Here is a 15,467-nt window from a genome sequence, read left to right as displayed (position 1 = left end):
GCAGGGCCTCCAGTCCCTTGTTTGGACTTGATAATCTGTGATGACTTATTTTAAATGTTCATATATCCTTTGAATTGCGAAGAGCTGCAGAAAATGTTTTTGCTAAAAAATAATAAAAATGATTATTGAGGAGATATTGAATGATTTACATTTTTATTCACAGGCACCATCGTAAAAATTAGAATAAATTTCCGAAAAATTGGATCCATTCTTTCGCGCCTTTGGTCTTTCCGCCTGCTCTTTGCTTTAGCGATTGATACTTTGGCTAGTGCAATAAGGGAAGACTCAAAGTAAGCCCTAACTCTTCGTAATGCGGGAGAGAGGGGACAAAAATGGGATCTTGTCGTTAGGTTGCTGTGCGCTATTATCACGTGAGCACCACCCCTTTATAAAGTCCATAAAAATTAGCACTAAATAAAAAGTCCCATAATTCTGGAACCTTATGTTTTCAAAGTGAAAAACAAAATAATCAGTGGAGCAGAAGGGTTGCTAATTCTATTTTTATGCTTTTCTAGAAAACTAATCAAAAATCAAGAACAGCCTTCTTTTTTTACGGACACATTAGAAAACCATAATAAACCATTAAGATTTTACGTTATTTATGTCTACAGCCCATAATTTTGATATGAAGACATTAGCTGCATTCATTGTGAGCTGTAACAGAATAATAATTACAATCATAGTAATCGGTATGAGTTTCTCCAGCTTCAAAATAATCAGGGAAACTTCAATTATTTTTTACCGACGGGGGAAAAAAAAGTGAACTATTTTTATGTACCGTCCCGGAATTTCTGGATGGTTGGAAACCCTGGGGAGCAGAGCGAATAAAATTCTAGCAAGAACTGTTCACTTTTAACTTGATGACAGGTCCTCTTTAAGCATTAGTATCAAAGTAGACATTTCACTGGTATTTTAAAACTGAGTACATCCAATTGGCGCTGCTCCACTGATTCTGGAACTGTTTTTCTTTTTCTTCTGTGCTGCTCCGTTCCATAGTTATGTCCCCCCCAGTAAAAATTTTGCTTATTTTTTTTTCTTTAACCAACTGGGCGTAGACCCCAGAACTGTTCTATGAGTGGTTACTTTTTCTCCCCTGATGCTGGCCAATCAAAACATGGCCACGCCCACAGACCAATTCTATGATATACTCCCAGTTGTCTGAAGGGAAATTTGCACCAAAATTACCGGGGGACATAACTTTGGAATAGAAGGGCACAGAAGAAAAAGAAAAACTGTTCCAGAATCAGTGAAGCAGCGGCAATCGGAGGAGGGACTCTTTTTAACTTTAAAAAATCCAGTGAAATCTTCTCTTTAAAATCAATGGTACAATGATGTGTTGTGCCAGCAAAGTCAAGACTCTCTTTGTAAGTGAAATCTGCTCAGAATAATAATTGGGCACGCTGAATAGGGAAACCATCTATTAACTTAAAATTCCCTGACAGGGTATGTTAAAGCAAGTTTTCTCTACCAAACATATTGTTTGCGTTCCTAAAAAATGTTGAATTTAAACTACCAACTGATATTAATTAATGTGATGTACCTCTCTTGGAAGCTTATAAAAACAAGATCTGCACCATGCCAGTAGATCTCCTATTTGTATGGCTCGTGACTGTTTCCACTCCTTTCATATATCACTGATATTAATGACAATATCTATGCTAGCAGCAGCGTTAGTCAGGAAGGGTGATAATATTAGATATTACATGACGGAGAGGCTCTGACACCAGAGAAAGAACAGACCTGCTCGTCCCCAGGAGAGAAACCGATCGGATAAAAACAAAGTGACAGACAGTTCAAAACAGAGAAACCACTTCTTTATGATCAAACCAGTCAAGGTCTCGACATGTACAGTAGCTCGGAATATTTCGAATTACCAAGAATTAATATATTAAGCCTGGAGCCTAATGATGTCCTCAGAGGGTTTAAAGGGCTATATACTAAACTTTCCAGAAGACACATAAAGAGCATAAAGACACTTTCCTTTCAAGGAAATGTTTTACAGATAAGACTCATGCAAGCGGAGGCAATGATTGTTACGGGAAGATCTATATACATTTTACTGCTAAATTGGCTTCCTGGTAAGAACATCACAAACTTTCACAAAGCACATGTCATCAGGTCTATTTGTAAAAGGGACTAATACACAAAGTGCTGACATTGTTTCTGAATAGGTGTATGGTGGCACCGGCCAACTAATGGTCAGAGAACGTCAATCGCTCATTTCTGATTTCGAACTGCTCATTGTTTCTTGTTCCCCAGAGATAAGCCGCCTGCCAAAGTATCACTCAGCGGCTTTCTCGTAGAAAATGGTTGGCTGAACTCCGCTTGTGTCTGGGGAAGGAGGCTGAGATGGACATTGGCCAAAGTATTGGCTGAAGTGTCGTTCGACCGACTGCCATCTAATGTGAATGATCGGATTCAGTCTCTGTTCATGCTTGCATTTGGTGTACCATTTAAGGTCCATCTTGGCAAAAACAGCACTTTTAAATGTAAGAATAATAAAGCATGCATCCAAATAACCAAAATAACCAAAAATTTGGGTATGTGCGCAAGGAGTGTGTGAGAAATTTTTTTAAAAGAAAATGCTTGAAATATCAAGATTTCACTTGTCTTTTGTTCACCACCTCAAAAAAACTCCTTGTCCACAAAATCTTACAGATTAACCTGTATCCTAACAGTAAACTAAATTACCAGCTTCTAGAACTAATGTAAGATGTATCATTACATAGTCTCCAGGAAAATGACCTGAGGTCCCAACTTCAGGACTGCTGAGTGAAATGCCAGCATCAGTAATTGTACCAACTTGGTTCCGGCACAGTTATTCTCTACGTATCCATGCTGCATACTTCCTCCGTTATGTTACATGCCGATCATCCTGATGAACGTCATCGGCCATTGTGGCCATTTTGAGCCTAAAACTGTGATGTCATTAAGAATGACGTGACTTTGGTGATAGGACATCAGTACAGCCAATGGACTGGGGTTCCTCACTGTGGCCTCTATTAGATTTTATTGATCATTGTGCAGAAATTAGGGAATCACTAAGGCCTCTTTCACACATCAGGTTTTCGCCGTCAGGCGCGATCCGGCGCTTTTGACAGAAACCGGATCCGGCGAAATGCAATGCCGGATCCGGTTTCCCCCCCATTGACTTGCATTTGCGCCGGATCGTGCCGGATGGCCATGCGTTTCATCCGGTTTTCGCCGGATCCGGCAATGTGTCGCGATCCGGCGTCTGGAAAAAACGGCTACTGTAACGTTTTTTGTCTCCGGCGAAAAAGCCGGACGCGCCGGATCCGGCGCTTCCGGCTTTTTCACACAATGAAAACCTATGAGCGCCGCAATGCGCCTGATCCGGCGAAAGCCGGATCCGGTGGCCGGATCCGGTTTTTTGGTCTGAGCATGCTCAGTAGCTCTGCCCACAAGACATATATAAAAGCAAGACAGTGGGACCCACAGCCACACCCAACATGCCACCCAAGAAAGCAACCAAGCGCAGCAGGAGAAGGCAGGAGACCACTGCAGCACCATCAGCACCACCACCACCCCAAATGGAGCAGCAAATGGAACATGCTGAGGAGGGGAGGCCAGCAGCAGATGAGAGACGGTAATTATCAAATCCCCCATTCATCCAAACTAGGGCCATGGAATATCAAGATATTCATTGGCCCTTTGTTTCTCTTTATTCAACAGCCGCCCAATAGATGCAGCAGCAGCAGCAGCAGCAGCAATGGCAGCAGCTGGAACACCACCCACAGGCATGGAGTGTGGCCACCAGGAAGACAGCACATCATCTTCTGGGAGCCCTCCCTCGCATCGTCAGCGTTTGATGGTAAGTTTTTATTTCCAAAATCCATCATCTCTGTAATATATGTGTATTCATTGCCTTTTATTTCAAAACAGGATTCACAAGATGAAGAGGAGCTCCCAGAAGAAGAAGGAAGGGGTGGACAGACACTTGGAGTGGGCTCACAATTGGTAAGTAAGTTTTTTGCATCAAACGCAGAAACACAACATCACACTACACACAACACATAGAAAACAATGTTCTGCAGACCACACACAGCAAACAAATGCCTACATCCAAAGACATAACATTTTTTGTTTTCTTCTCTAGTCTTCCCAATCTGGTGCTCCGCCAAGAGGTCCTCGCAGTGCCTCCCAGGGTCGTCGGCGACAGCAACGCGGCGGTCACCAGCGTGTAAGTATAAATATTTTTGCTTTGTTTTTTTGCACTTTTTATTTCATTTCTTTTGTGGAGGCTAATTATGTTATTTTTGTCTTTTTCTTTAACAGCCTTCACAGCGTGCTCCCGACTCTGACGGTGAGGATGGAGGACTCGATGTGGACCACCTCATCGATCTCGTCAGAGAAAGGGAGCCGCTCTGGAATATGGCTGACCGCCGCCACGCTGACCTTATCGTTACCCGACGACTCTGGGAGGAAATCTGTTCGCTCCTTGTGGGCCGCTGGGAGGACCTCGATGTTCGGGCCCAGATTAAAGAGCGTAAGTATATACAGTACCGGTTGCTTGATGTAAACCAGTGTTTCCCGAACTCCAGTCCTCGTGGTCCCCACGGATCATGTGTTCAGGATTTCTATTTACTATGGAAATCCTGAAAACATGACCCCTGGGGACCATGAGGACTGGAGTTTGTGAAATACTGATGTTGTATACTAACCACTCCTTTCTCGTTTCAGGGAACAGAATTGTGAATCGGTGGCGGTCTGTGAGGGATCGTTTCAAGAAGGAGTTCAATAAAGAGATGCGGGCCCCGAGTGGATCTGGAGGACGCAGGAGCAAGTACAAGTACGCACAAGCCCTGTCGTTCCTCCGGGAAACAATGGTCACTAGAAGGTAAATATTACACACCACATGTGAAAAAAAATGTTAGATGTAACTTTTTTTTTTCAGCCAGGGCCATACCATGTCAGTATTTTAATTGTTTTTTTTTCTCTTTATTCCACAGCACGATGAGCAGCACTCGGGAGCCTGCATGATTGGACCCTTCTGCGGCGATCCCTGAGGAGACCGGCACCGAGGGACACTTCGACCGCCCCGGTACATCTGCACCTTCCCAGCCTTCCCACACATTCGACCCATCTGTCCCATCCACCAGCACAGGAGCATCGTGGCCGCCTACATTACATGAAGCTGCTGGTGAGGAGATCGCTTTCCCTTTACCCCACCCTTCTGCCCCTGCCACCTCTAGTACACCTGCGGGTACTGGGCGGCAGCGGCAGAGGGGTCAGGAAAAGAGTTATGCGCCAGAGTTCTTGCATCTGAATGCATCTTTCCAGAACTGTCTAAAAGTCTTGTCAGAGCAAATCTCCGCAGGCTTTCAGCAGATCAACTCCAGCATTCTGGAGGTGAAGACACTTTTGCAAACCATGCATTCAGAAGCAAGATCTTCGCCAAACCACACCTTTTTCAGGTCTGTTGTGGAGCGCATGGCAACACTATCTCCTACCCAGCAGATGCATGTAATGCATTCGTGCCACGGTGCTCTACAGCAGGTTACCTCCCAACCTCCACCTCCCACCACTGTAGTTCCTCCACATGCACCCCCTCCAGCCACTTTCCATCCTCCCCCTCCTATTACATCTGCACCCCCTCCAGCCACTTTCCATCCTCCCCCTCCTATTACATCTGCACCCCCTCCAGCCACTTTCCATCCTCCCCCTCCTATTACATACCAGCAACCTCACCAGTACCAGCAACCTTCCCAGTACCAGCAACCTCCCCAGTACCAGACATCTCCCCACTTCCAGCAACCTGCCCCGTACCAAACTCCTTCCCCGTACCAAACTCCTTCCCCGTACCAAACTCCTTCCCCATACAACTTTCCATCAACATCATCTGCTCCTACAGTCCCTGCCCAACCCTCCACTCCACCGCCCACCACCTCTTCTGCCTCCCACATGTCCACCCATTCTGTAGCTTTTTCCACACCATCACCTCTAACTGTTCCTTCCCCACCACGATCCCAGTCCTCTCTCCACACTCCCATTGTTGAAGGGTCCCGCAGCCCCTCCAGCAGTATTTCCACCCCACACTACACCGAGTTATAATGGTTTTTTGTAATAAAAATGCCCATTTGGTTGGTTTCAAACCTTTATTAAAAAAGTTTTTTTAACTTTAAAAACAGTTTACACAAAAAAAAATATTTTAAATAAAAGTTAAATTATTGTTTACACTGGTTGTCTGTCATTTCTTTCTGCGGCGAAATATGTTTAAAAAAAAGGTTAAATACAGGGTATTTAAAAGGTAAAAAGGTATTCAAAACCAGGTATATAACTGTGGGTAAATTTTAGCTTTTTGCCACAGTTGTGTTCCTGGTTGTGTTTGAAGCAAAGTATTTCACCTGAAAAGTTGTGTTTATTGTTGGTGATTTCCTAACAATGTACACAACTTTTGTTAAAAGGTGAAATACTTTGCATAAAACACAACCAGGTACACACCTGTGGCCTAAAGCTAAAAATAGAGACCATGACAAGATAGCCAACTTTGGTTGGCAAAGGTATATACTGTTGGTCCAGAAGGTACACAAGTTTGGTTAGGGCACAAATCTCTCACACTCTGTCATCCTGCCAGTGTACTCTGCCTTGAGGTGACATAAAGTATAGTGCAAAATTGTCCCTCATTACTGAAACCGTCACAGAACTTCTAGTGGTAATATTTCCAATGACAACATCCATCTTCGCCAGTAACTTGCTCTTCTCTCCAACCTGCACTTTCTCCTCTACAACCTGTCAAAGAAGGGCTGTAGGAACATGCTATATATAGTTTTCCAGTAGCCAATCCCGTTCGGAAGGCCACAAGGGTCAATTTTAAAAACCGGATCCGGCGTAATCCGTCGAAAAACGGATAGAAAAACGGATGAACCGGATGAGACGGATCCGGTTTTGTCTGTCAAGAACAAGACGGATCCGGCAGAAAACCGGATCCGGCACATCAGGTTTTACAAAACATTTGCCGGATCCGGCATTCCGGCACGACGCCGGATCGCGCCTGACGCCGAAAACCTGATGTGTGAAAGTAGCCTAAGTTACTCATTTAGATCGGTTCAAAGAAATAGCTGCCCTAACAAAATTTAGGGCTATGGTTTTTAATTTATCTGTTGCTATGAGGAATCTTTTTGGCAACGCTTCATGATAAAAAAGACTGGCAAGAAGACTCCAAACACTGGTCTCTTTAATAGGAGAAAATACCCTCCTGCCATACGAACAGTCTCCTTCAGCCAGATAAACCCTACTGTGTGCTAAAATGAGAGAAACATTCCTAAACAGATATCTATAGATGGGTGACTTGTCCGGCTTACACTCCAGGTTATGTTACAAGACTCATTAAAAGAAATCTGTCACCAGGTTTTTACTAGCCCATCTGAAAGCAGATGTATCACTTTCTGGGCTGCTTACTGCATTTTTTATAAAATTACTGTTTTATCTGCTGCAGATCTACCAGTGCTGTGAATGCTGAGCTCTGTATAACCCCACCCCCACCACTGACTGAAAGCTGCCAATGTACACTGTGCATAGGCAGAAAGCTGACAATCAGTGGTGTAGGCGGGGTTATACAGAGCTCATAAATAAGGAGGTCTACCTGGCAGCAGGTGAACTAATCCTCTAGTGATAAAATCACTCGGTTATTAGCAGGAGATTATCAAAACTAAAACAAGTAACCCCGTAAGTGAAATCGCTGGTATCAGGGTCTCTAGCCCTATATCGTACTGTAAGATTTGGTTTCAAAATGTAGTGACAGATTCTTTTTGAAGGATCCAAAATTGGCTTGCGGGGTAGCTATTTTTTTTTTTTTTAAAAAAGGAGCCATAGTGATTATTTTTACAACTGAGAGCCTGCTACTTTACATATTTTTACTGCTCTAATTTATTCTATTACATGAACGAGAAAATATCAGAAGGATAAAATCTTTGACCTAACGGGTTTATTCTATTTTGCAATTTTCCATGTAACATGGAAATATCGCCCCCATCAGCGCTTATTTGAGCAGTAACAATGGGCATGATGACATTTTTTTTTATTTTTGTCGCTGCATTTATAGACCATCCCATAGGACATTCGGATATATAAAAATAAAAAAAATAAACAAAAAATGTCTCAGCTACAGTCTACTCAGCTGCAAAATATTAGGATAATACCACAAAATTAATCCAAATAAGTAAATAAATAAAAGTTTTAATATTTGCGCTCAGAGATAGAACTGAATGAATACTAAACTCCCCCTTGCAGTAGAAGTGAAAAACTGAGTTGAAAACCTGAAAACAGCGTTAAGGGTCAGGCAACGCCCACTTGACTCTTTGCCATAAACTTCAAAAATAAAAGAATAAAAAAATACAATTCAGATTATCTGTATGCACCACATGTGCGAAGTTCACCATGGAGCTAGAAAGAATGGAAACTGTCCATAGAAAAAAGAAAGATTACCTTGAGGTTAACTTCTTTGAACTAATAGTGCTTAACAGTCCAGGTCCTGTGGAGAGGAGGTTCCAATAGAACGATAGCGATAATCCTTATAAAATCCAAAATAATGTCACCATATGAAGAGAAGGGATTAATGCTTTAGGTTACGGACGCTTGTCCCGGCCGGAGACAGGCGTCCCATCTGCAGTGCGCCCTCCTAAGCTGAAGGCGGTAGCGGCGCACGCAGAATAAAGCTGACAAGGTCCGCAGGACCTTGCGTGACGTCACAGTCACGTGATGACTCACGTGACTAGCTATGGAGAGCGGTGAAGCTCAAAAAACATCCAACGCGTTTCTGAATCAACGGATTCCTTCATCAGGGATACTCCATAGCGAATAGATAGCATTTATATACCCTCCACCTTCAAAAGTTCCAATTCAGACATTAAAAGCAAAAAGTTCAATTTCGCTATTTAGCCCATTAGGCATCAGAGTGTCCATCATGAAAATCCATTTACTTTCCTCTTTTGACATTTGATGGATAAAGTTGCCTCTCCTCCAGCTCCTATTAACCACTTTGATGCCTGTCACTAATATGCCTCTTATAAGACCCCCATGATGAATTGAAAAATGATTTGAGAGGGGGTGACCACTAAATTTATTCTTAATATTCCTCAGGTGTTCCGCTATCCTTATATGTAATGGACGTATAGTCCGGCCAATATATAGTTTTCCACAGGGGCAGGTGATTCCATATATAACCCCCTTGGTTTCACAAGTTATAAAATCCTTAATTTTGACCTCCCGAGATTTATTTGAAATGGACAATTGCTTTCTGAGTCCTAATTTCCTACAAGGTCCACATTTGTTGCATGGAAAAAACCCTTTTGGGGGTGTATGTACATGCACATGATTCATCAACATGGGTTTAGGAATAGAAGGGGCTATTGTATTGCCAAGATTATTTGCTTTCCTAAAAACAAACCTGGGATAAGCTGGTAGCATTTCACCAATCACTTTATCATTCTTTAATATGTTCCAGTGTCGGTTAACAATCTTTCTAAGGATTTTACTGTTGGCGTTGTACTGCGTGATGATGGGAATATCTTCCATAATAGAACACTCGGTATTATTCTTTTGTTGTATCAGTAAATCCTCTCTCGGCATATTTCTAACAGTCTCCCTGATTTCGCCCAGGGACTTAATGTCATACCCCTTTCGGACAAATTTATTAGTCAGAAACACCGCCTCCTGGTCAAAATCTTGTATTCTAGAGCAATTCCTGTGAGCCCTAATAAGCTGGCTTTTAGGTACATTCACAAGCCAGCTTGGAAGGTGGCAGCTATCCAGAGAAATGAAATTGTTAGAATCTGTTGGTTTATGAAAAACCTGAGTCTCTATGTGGTCATTTTCAATAAAAATTTTAAAATCTAAAAAGTTGATCTCTTTATGACTGGTGGTGGCTGTAAATTTTAAAAAATATTGATTTTTATTTAATTCATTTAAAAATTCTCCCAATAAAATAGGTCCACCAGACCAAATAAAAACAATATCATCTATGAACCTCTGCCATAGGACCAGGTTCGCCCGTAGGGAACCTCCCGGGTAGATAGTTTCTTGTTCCCACTTGCCCACATACAAATTTGCATAACTCGGGGCGAACCTGGTCCCCATGGCAGTTCCCCACTGCTGGGAGTAGTAGTGCACCCCAAATCGAAAAAAGTTGTGAGTTAAAATGAAATGTATACAGTCTAAAATGAATTGGACCTGGTCATCCGGTAGACCGCCGTCCTTGATCATAAAATATTTTACTGATTCACACCCTTTGTCATGTACTTTTGGTAAATAAGAGAAGGATCCATCTGATGTTTATCTTGCTGAGATGCAAATTCTTTTGAAGTGTGGTGTGGAAAGAGGTTTTTTAAATAAACAAGAATTGGAATTTATTAACAATTTGCATCCCAGGAACCCTTATTTTTATTATTTACCAAAAGTACATAAGGATCCACTAAACCCACCCGGTAGACCAATTATATCGGCACTAGGGGGCCTTACGGCCAATTTATCAAAATTTATTGACTGCCATTTACAGAAGTTAGTCCCAAAACTTCCGGCCTATTTGAAAGACAGTACACATATTTTAAGAATTTTGAAAAACATTGAGTGGCAAAACCATTACATATTGGGGACACTAGATATTGCCTCTTTATATACTGTCATTCAACATGACAAAGGGTGTGAATCAGTAAAATATTTTATGATCAAGGATGGCGGTCTACCGGATGACCAGGTCCAATTCATTTTAGACTGTATACATTTCATTTTAACTCACAACTTTTTTCGATTTGGGGTGCACTACTACTCCCAGCAGTGGGGGACTGCCATGGGGACCAGGTTCGCCCCGAGTTATGCAAATTTGTATGTGGGCAAGTGGGAACAAGAAACTATCTACCCGGGAGGTTCCCTACGGGCGAACCTGGTCCTATGGCAGAGGTTCATAGATGATATTGTTTTTATTTGGTCTGGTGGACCTATTTTATTGGGAGAATTTTTAAATGAATTAAATAAAAATCAATATTTTTTAAAATTTACAGCCACCACCAGTCATAAAGAGATCAACTTTTTAGATTTTAAAATTTTTATTGAAAATGACCACATAGAGACTCAGGTTTTTCATAAACCAACAGATTCTAACAATTTCATTTCTCTGGATAGCTGCCACCTTCCAAGCTGGCTTGTGAATGTACCTAAAAGCCAGCTTATTAGGGCTCACAGGAATTGCTCTAGAATACAAGATTTTGACCAGGAGGCGGTGTTTCTGACTAATAAATTTGTCCGAAAGGGGTATGACATTAAGTCCCTGGGCGAAATCAAGGAGACTGTTAGAAATATGCCGAGAGAGGATTTACTGATACAACAAAAGAATAATACCGAGTGTTCTATTATGGAAGATATTCCCATCATCACGCAGTACAACGCCAACAGTAAAATCCTTAGAAAGATTGTTAACCGACACTGGAACATATTAAAGAATGATAAAGTGATTGGTGAAATGCTACCAGCTTATCCCAGGTTTGTTTTTAGGAAAGCAAATAATCTTGGCAATACAATAGCCCCTTCTATTCCTAAACCCATGTTGATGAATCATGTGCATGTACATACACCCCCAAAAGGGTTTTTTCCATGCAACAAATGTGGACCTTGTAGGAAATTAGGACTCAGAAAGCAATTGTCCATTTCAAATAAATCTCGGGAGGTCAAAATTAAGGATTTTATAACTTGTGAAACCAAGGGGGTTATATATGGAATCACCTGCCCCTGTGAAAAACTATATATTGGCCGGACTATACGTCCATTACATATAAGGATAGCGGAACACTTGAGGAATATTAAGAATAAATTTAGTGGTCACCCCCTCTCAAATCATTTTTCAATTCATCATGGGGGTCTTATAAGAGGCATATTAGTGACAGGCATCAAAGTGGTTAATAGGAGCTGGAGGAGAGGCAACTTTATCCATCAAATGTCAAAAGAGGAAAGTAAATGGATTTTCATGATGGACACTCTGATGCCTAATGGGTTAAATAGTGAAATTGAACTTTTTGCTTTTAATGTCTGAATTGGAACTTTTGAAGGTGGAGGGTATATAAATGCTATCTATTCGCTATGGAGTATCCCTGATGAAGGAATCCGTTGATTCAGAAACGCGTTGGATGTTTTTTGAGCTTCACCGCTCTCCATAGCTAGTCACGTGAGTCATCACGTGACTGTGACGTCACGCAAGGTCCTGCGGACTTTGTCAGCTTTATTCTGCGTGCGCCGCTACCGCCTTCAGCTTAGGAGGACGCACTGCAGATAGGACGCCTGCCTCCGGCCGGGACAAGCGTCCGTAACCTAAAGCATTAATCCCTTCTCTTCATATGGTGACATTATTTTGGATTTTATAAGGATTATCGCTATCGTTCTATTGGAACCTCCTCTCCACAGGACCTGGACTGTTAAGCACTATTAGTTCAAAGAAGTTAACCTCAAGGTAATCTTTCTTTTTTCTATGGACAGTTTCCATTCTTTCTAGCTCCATGGTGAACTTCGCACATGTGGTGCATACAGATAATCTGAATTGTATTTTTTTATTCTTTTATTTTTGAAGTTTATGGCAAAGAGTCAAGTGGGCGTTGCCTGACCCTTAACGCTGTTTTCAGGTTTTCAACTCAGTTTTTCACTTCTACTGCAAGGGGGAGTTTAGTATTCATTCAGTTCTATCTCTGAGCGCAAATATTAAAACTTTTATTTATTTGGATATATAAAAATGGCAGTATAAACCGCTGTAAATATGAAAAAACACATGCTTACCTACAGAAAAAACTACTGCAATTTAACGGTCATAACCGCCCCTGTATAAAGTCATTAGTCAAACCGGTTAAAACTGTACAATAAAGCTGAAATAAATGATATCCTTACTTCATCTCCAGGATTTCTTCAAGTTGTTTTCGGCGGTCTATCATCAAATTGTTCAGGTGTGCTTCCTTGTCAGCAAGTGATTGTTGAGTTGAGGAGAGACGAGCTTTGGTGGAATCCAGCTCCTGTCTTGTCTTTTCAAGAGCATTCATGAGATCATCCATCTAAAGAAAGAAAAAAGTAATTAGATTTTTTTTTTTTTCTCTTTTGGCAATTACCAAAGAGATTTCCAATTAACCTTCTACATCAGAGCATACCTAAGAAAACTGGACAGAATCGCTTAGAATTAGCTTCAAAGGAGAAGACTCTACAGCTGACCATCTCTCGGGACACTATTCATTCTAACTAGCCTTAAAGAGCCGATGAGCAGTATTAAGTAAAAACATTACACAAGTTTATATAGTTTGTGTTTTGCTTTAATTTACATTGCAGGAAATTATAGTGAACCGGCTTCATATAAAACTTTAAACTGTTACGTTTCATTCCTAAATTAGTTCTGTTCTATTATTTGTTTCCTGTCATGGATCACACTAAAACAAAAAGTAAAAATCAGCAACCACTGATGACATTCTGGTTTAGTGATTACTTCTGCTGCCATGGAACACCTACAGGTTTGAATATGACTACGACTCAAAATTAAATTGGCATTTGCATTTTCTCATGGTAGTGCTGTAGCTTCATCCAGGATATCCAGCTTCCGTCTGAACTGGCTCCCCATTACCCAAAGACTCCAGTTCAAAACCCCAACCATGACATACAAAGTCATCCACAACCTGAGTCCTCCATACATCTGTGACCTCGTCTCCCGGTACTTACCTGCATGAAACCTCCGATCCTCACAAGATCTCCTTCTGTACTCCCCTCTTATCTCCTCTTCCCACAATCGCATACAAAATTTCTCCCGCGCATCCCCCCCTACTCTGGAACTCTCTACCACAACATATCAGACTCTCGCCTACCATAGAAACCTTCAAAAAGAACCTGAAGACCTACCTCTTCCGACAAGCCTACAACTTGCAGTAACCACCGATCCACCAAACCGCTGCATGACCAGCTCTTCCCTCACCTACTGTATCTTCACCCATCCCTTGTAGATTGTGAGCCCTCGCGGGCAAGGTCCTCTCTCATCCTGTACCAGTCATGACTTGTATTGCTTAAGATTACTGTACTTGAATGTATTATGTATACCCCTCCTCATATGTAAAGCGCCAAGGAATAAATGGCGCTAGAATAATAAATACTAATAATGTTAAAAAAAATCTACTATTTTGGCTTTCTGTAAATTTTTGTGAGCATGTCTTGGATAATGATGTTGGCAATAAGCTAGAAATTTGACATGGACAATTTCTGAATGACTTGTGAGCTCCTTCAGAACGCCATGGCGAAACGTACGTTGGGAGTTTTTACTTTTTGGTCAGTCTTTTTTTATATATGGTATCTTTTCATTTGATAATTGTATTGAATTATTCTTTTACTATTTATATATTCTATATAACTAGTATGTGGATGCATATACCTTATTTGCAGATCATTGTATTCTATTTACTTCTTTCAATTCTATGTCTTTTATGTACAGCCATTTAATTATTATACTGTAGACTATAATACTGATTACATGATATACCTAAATCCTATACTTTTCCGCAAACTTTCTTTTGCATAAAGTTCCCGATGTTTTAAATCTAAATTTTTAAATCTTAAAAGTCCATAAAATTGAATTTGTAACTACTGCTAATACATTCTTTTTAAAAAAATTTTAAATTATGTTCATAGTTGGTCTTTGAAGGTATGGAAATGCAAAAAGAATTAAGAAAAAAAAAGTAATTTGCCAATATTGTGACCTCGGCCAGGCAAGGGTTCTACTGATTGGATATAAATTTATCGTTTGGCATATTGGTCCAACCAACAAGAGTCCAAAAAATCCCACATGTCTCAGAGTATTTCAGATACCTGTCTACAGTCAGTTCTTAACATGATCTTGTGTAACACACAAACAAAAAAAGGGGTAACCAATCGCAGCCAGCAAGTAGTCAAAATCTGTTCTTCTCGATGGATGAAAACCTTGATAACAGTCAAGGTATAAAATGGCTGTAAAGTCCTCTTGTAAGTGAATGATCTGACTGATGCATCTAGTATATGTGATAAGCTCTACGAGTCTCTCCATTAATTTGGAGTCAGTCTAAAAACTATGAATAAAGAATTATGTCAACATCAACTTTTCAGTGTGGAATGAAGACACATAATTTATATTAAATTATTTGTAGTATGGAATGTTTTCACTACTGACAAATTCTGCTTTCCAACATTAGGAATTAAAATTATAATAAAAGTATAAATACATTTATTTGAAAGCGTTGACATATTCTGTAGTCTTGTAGGGTCACACTGTGGATTTCGCACCAAAGACAGTTTCCAGGAAAAATAAAATCCTTGTCACTTTGATTTTGGAAATAGAAATGGGACAACAATGGTAATTTATGGGAACATACCAACTTTAAATATGTATTTCTTTGGTTGGGAATCAAATTAATTGTGAAAACCATTGTTGGAAATAAAGTTCATTTTTAAATTTTAAACACTGTAATAAC

The 15,467-nt window shown here is 40.7% G+C and overlaps 1 protein-coding gene across 6 annotated transcripts in view; it reads right to left on the bottom strand.

The window, feature by feature from the left end:
* The window catches only part of ERC2 (ELKS/RAB6-interacting/CAST family member 2), a 1,295,684-nt gene that overhangs the window by 699,713 nt on the left and 580,504 nt on the right, over positions 1-15,467 (bottom strand). For all 6 annotated transcript variants that reach the window (XM_073574140.1, XM_073574143.1, XM_073574142.1 and 3 more), the window contains one exon: positions 12,883-13,043. In XM_073574140.1, coding sequence (XP_073430241.1) covers positions 12,883-13,043 — 161 coding nt within the window. The remainder of the gene's footprint in view (positions 1-12,882; positions 13,044-15,467) is intronic.

This window comes from Dendrobates tinctorius, unplaced genomic scaffold (genome assembly GCF_039654945.1).
Source record: "Dendrobates tinctorius isolate UK_male_01 unplaced genomic scaffold, ASM3965494v1 ptg000038l, whole genome shotgun sequence".
Lineage (NCBI taxonomy): Eukaryota > Metazoa > Chordata > Amphibia > Anura > Dendrobatidae > Dendrobates > Dendrobates tinctorius.
Note: the sequence above shows the minus strand (reverse complement) of the source record. Positions and strands in the feature narration are given on the sequence as shown.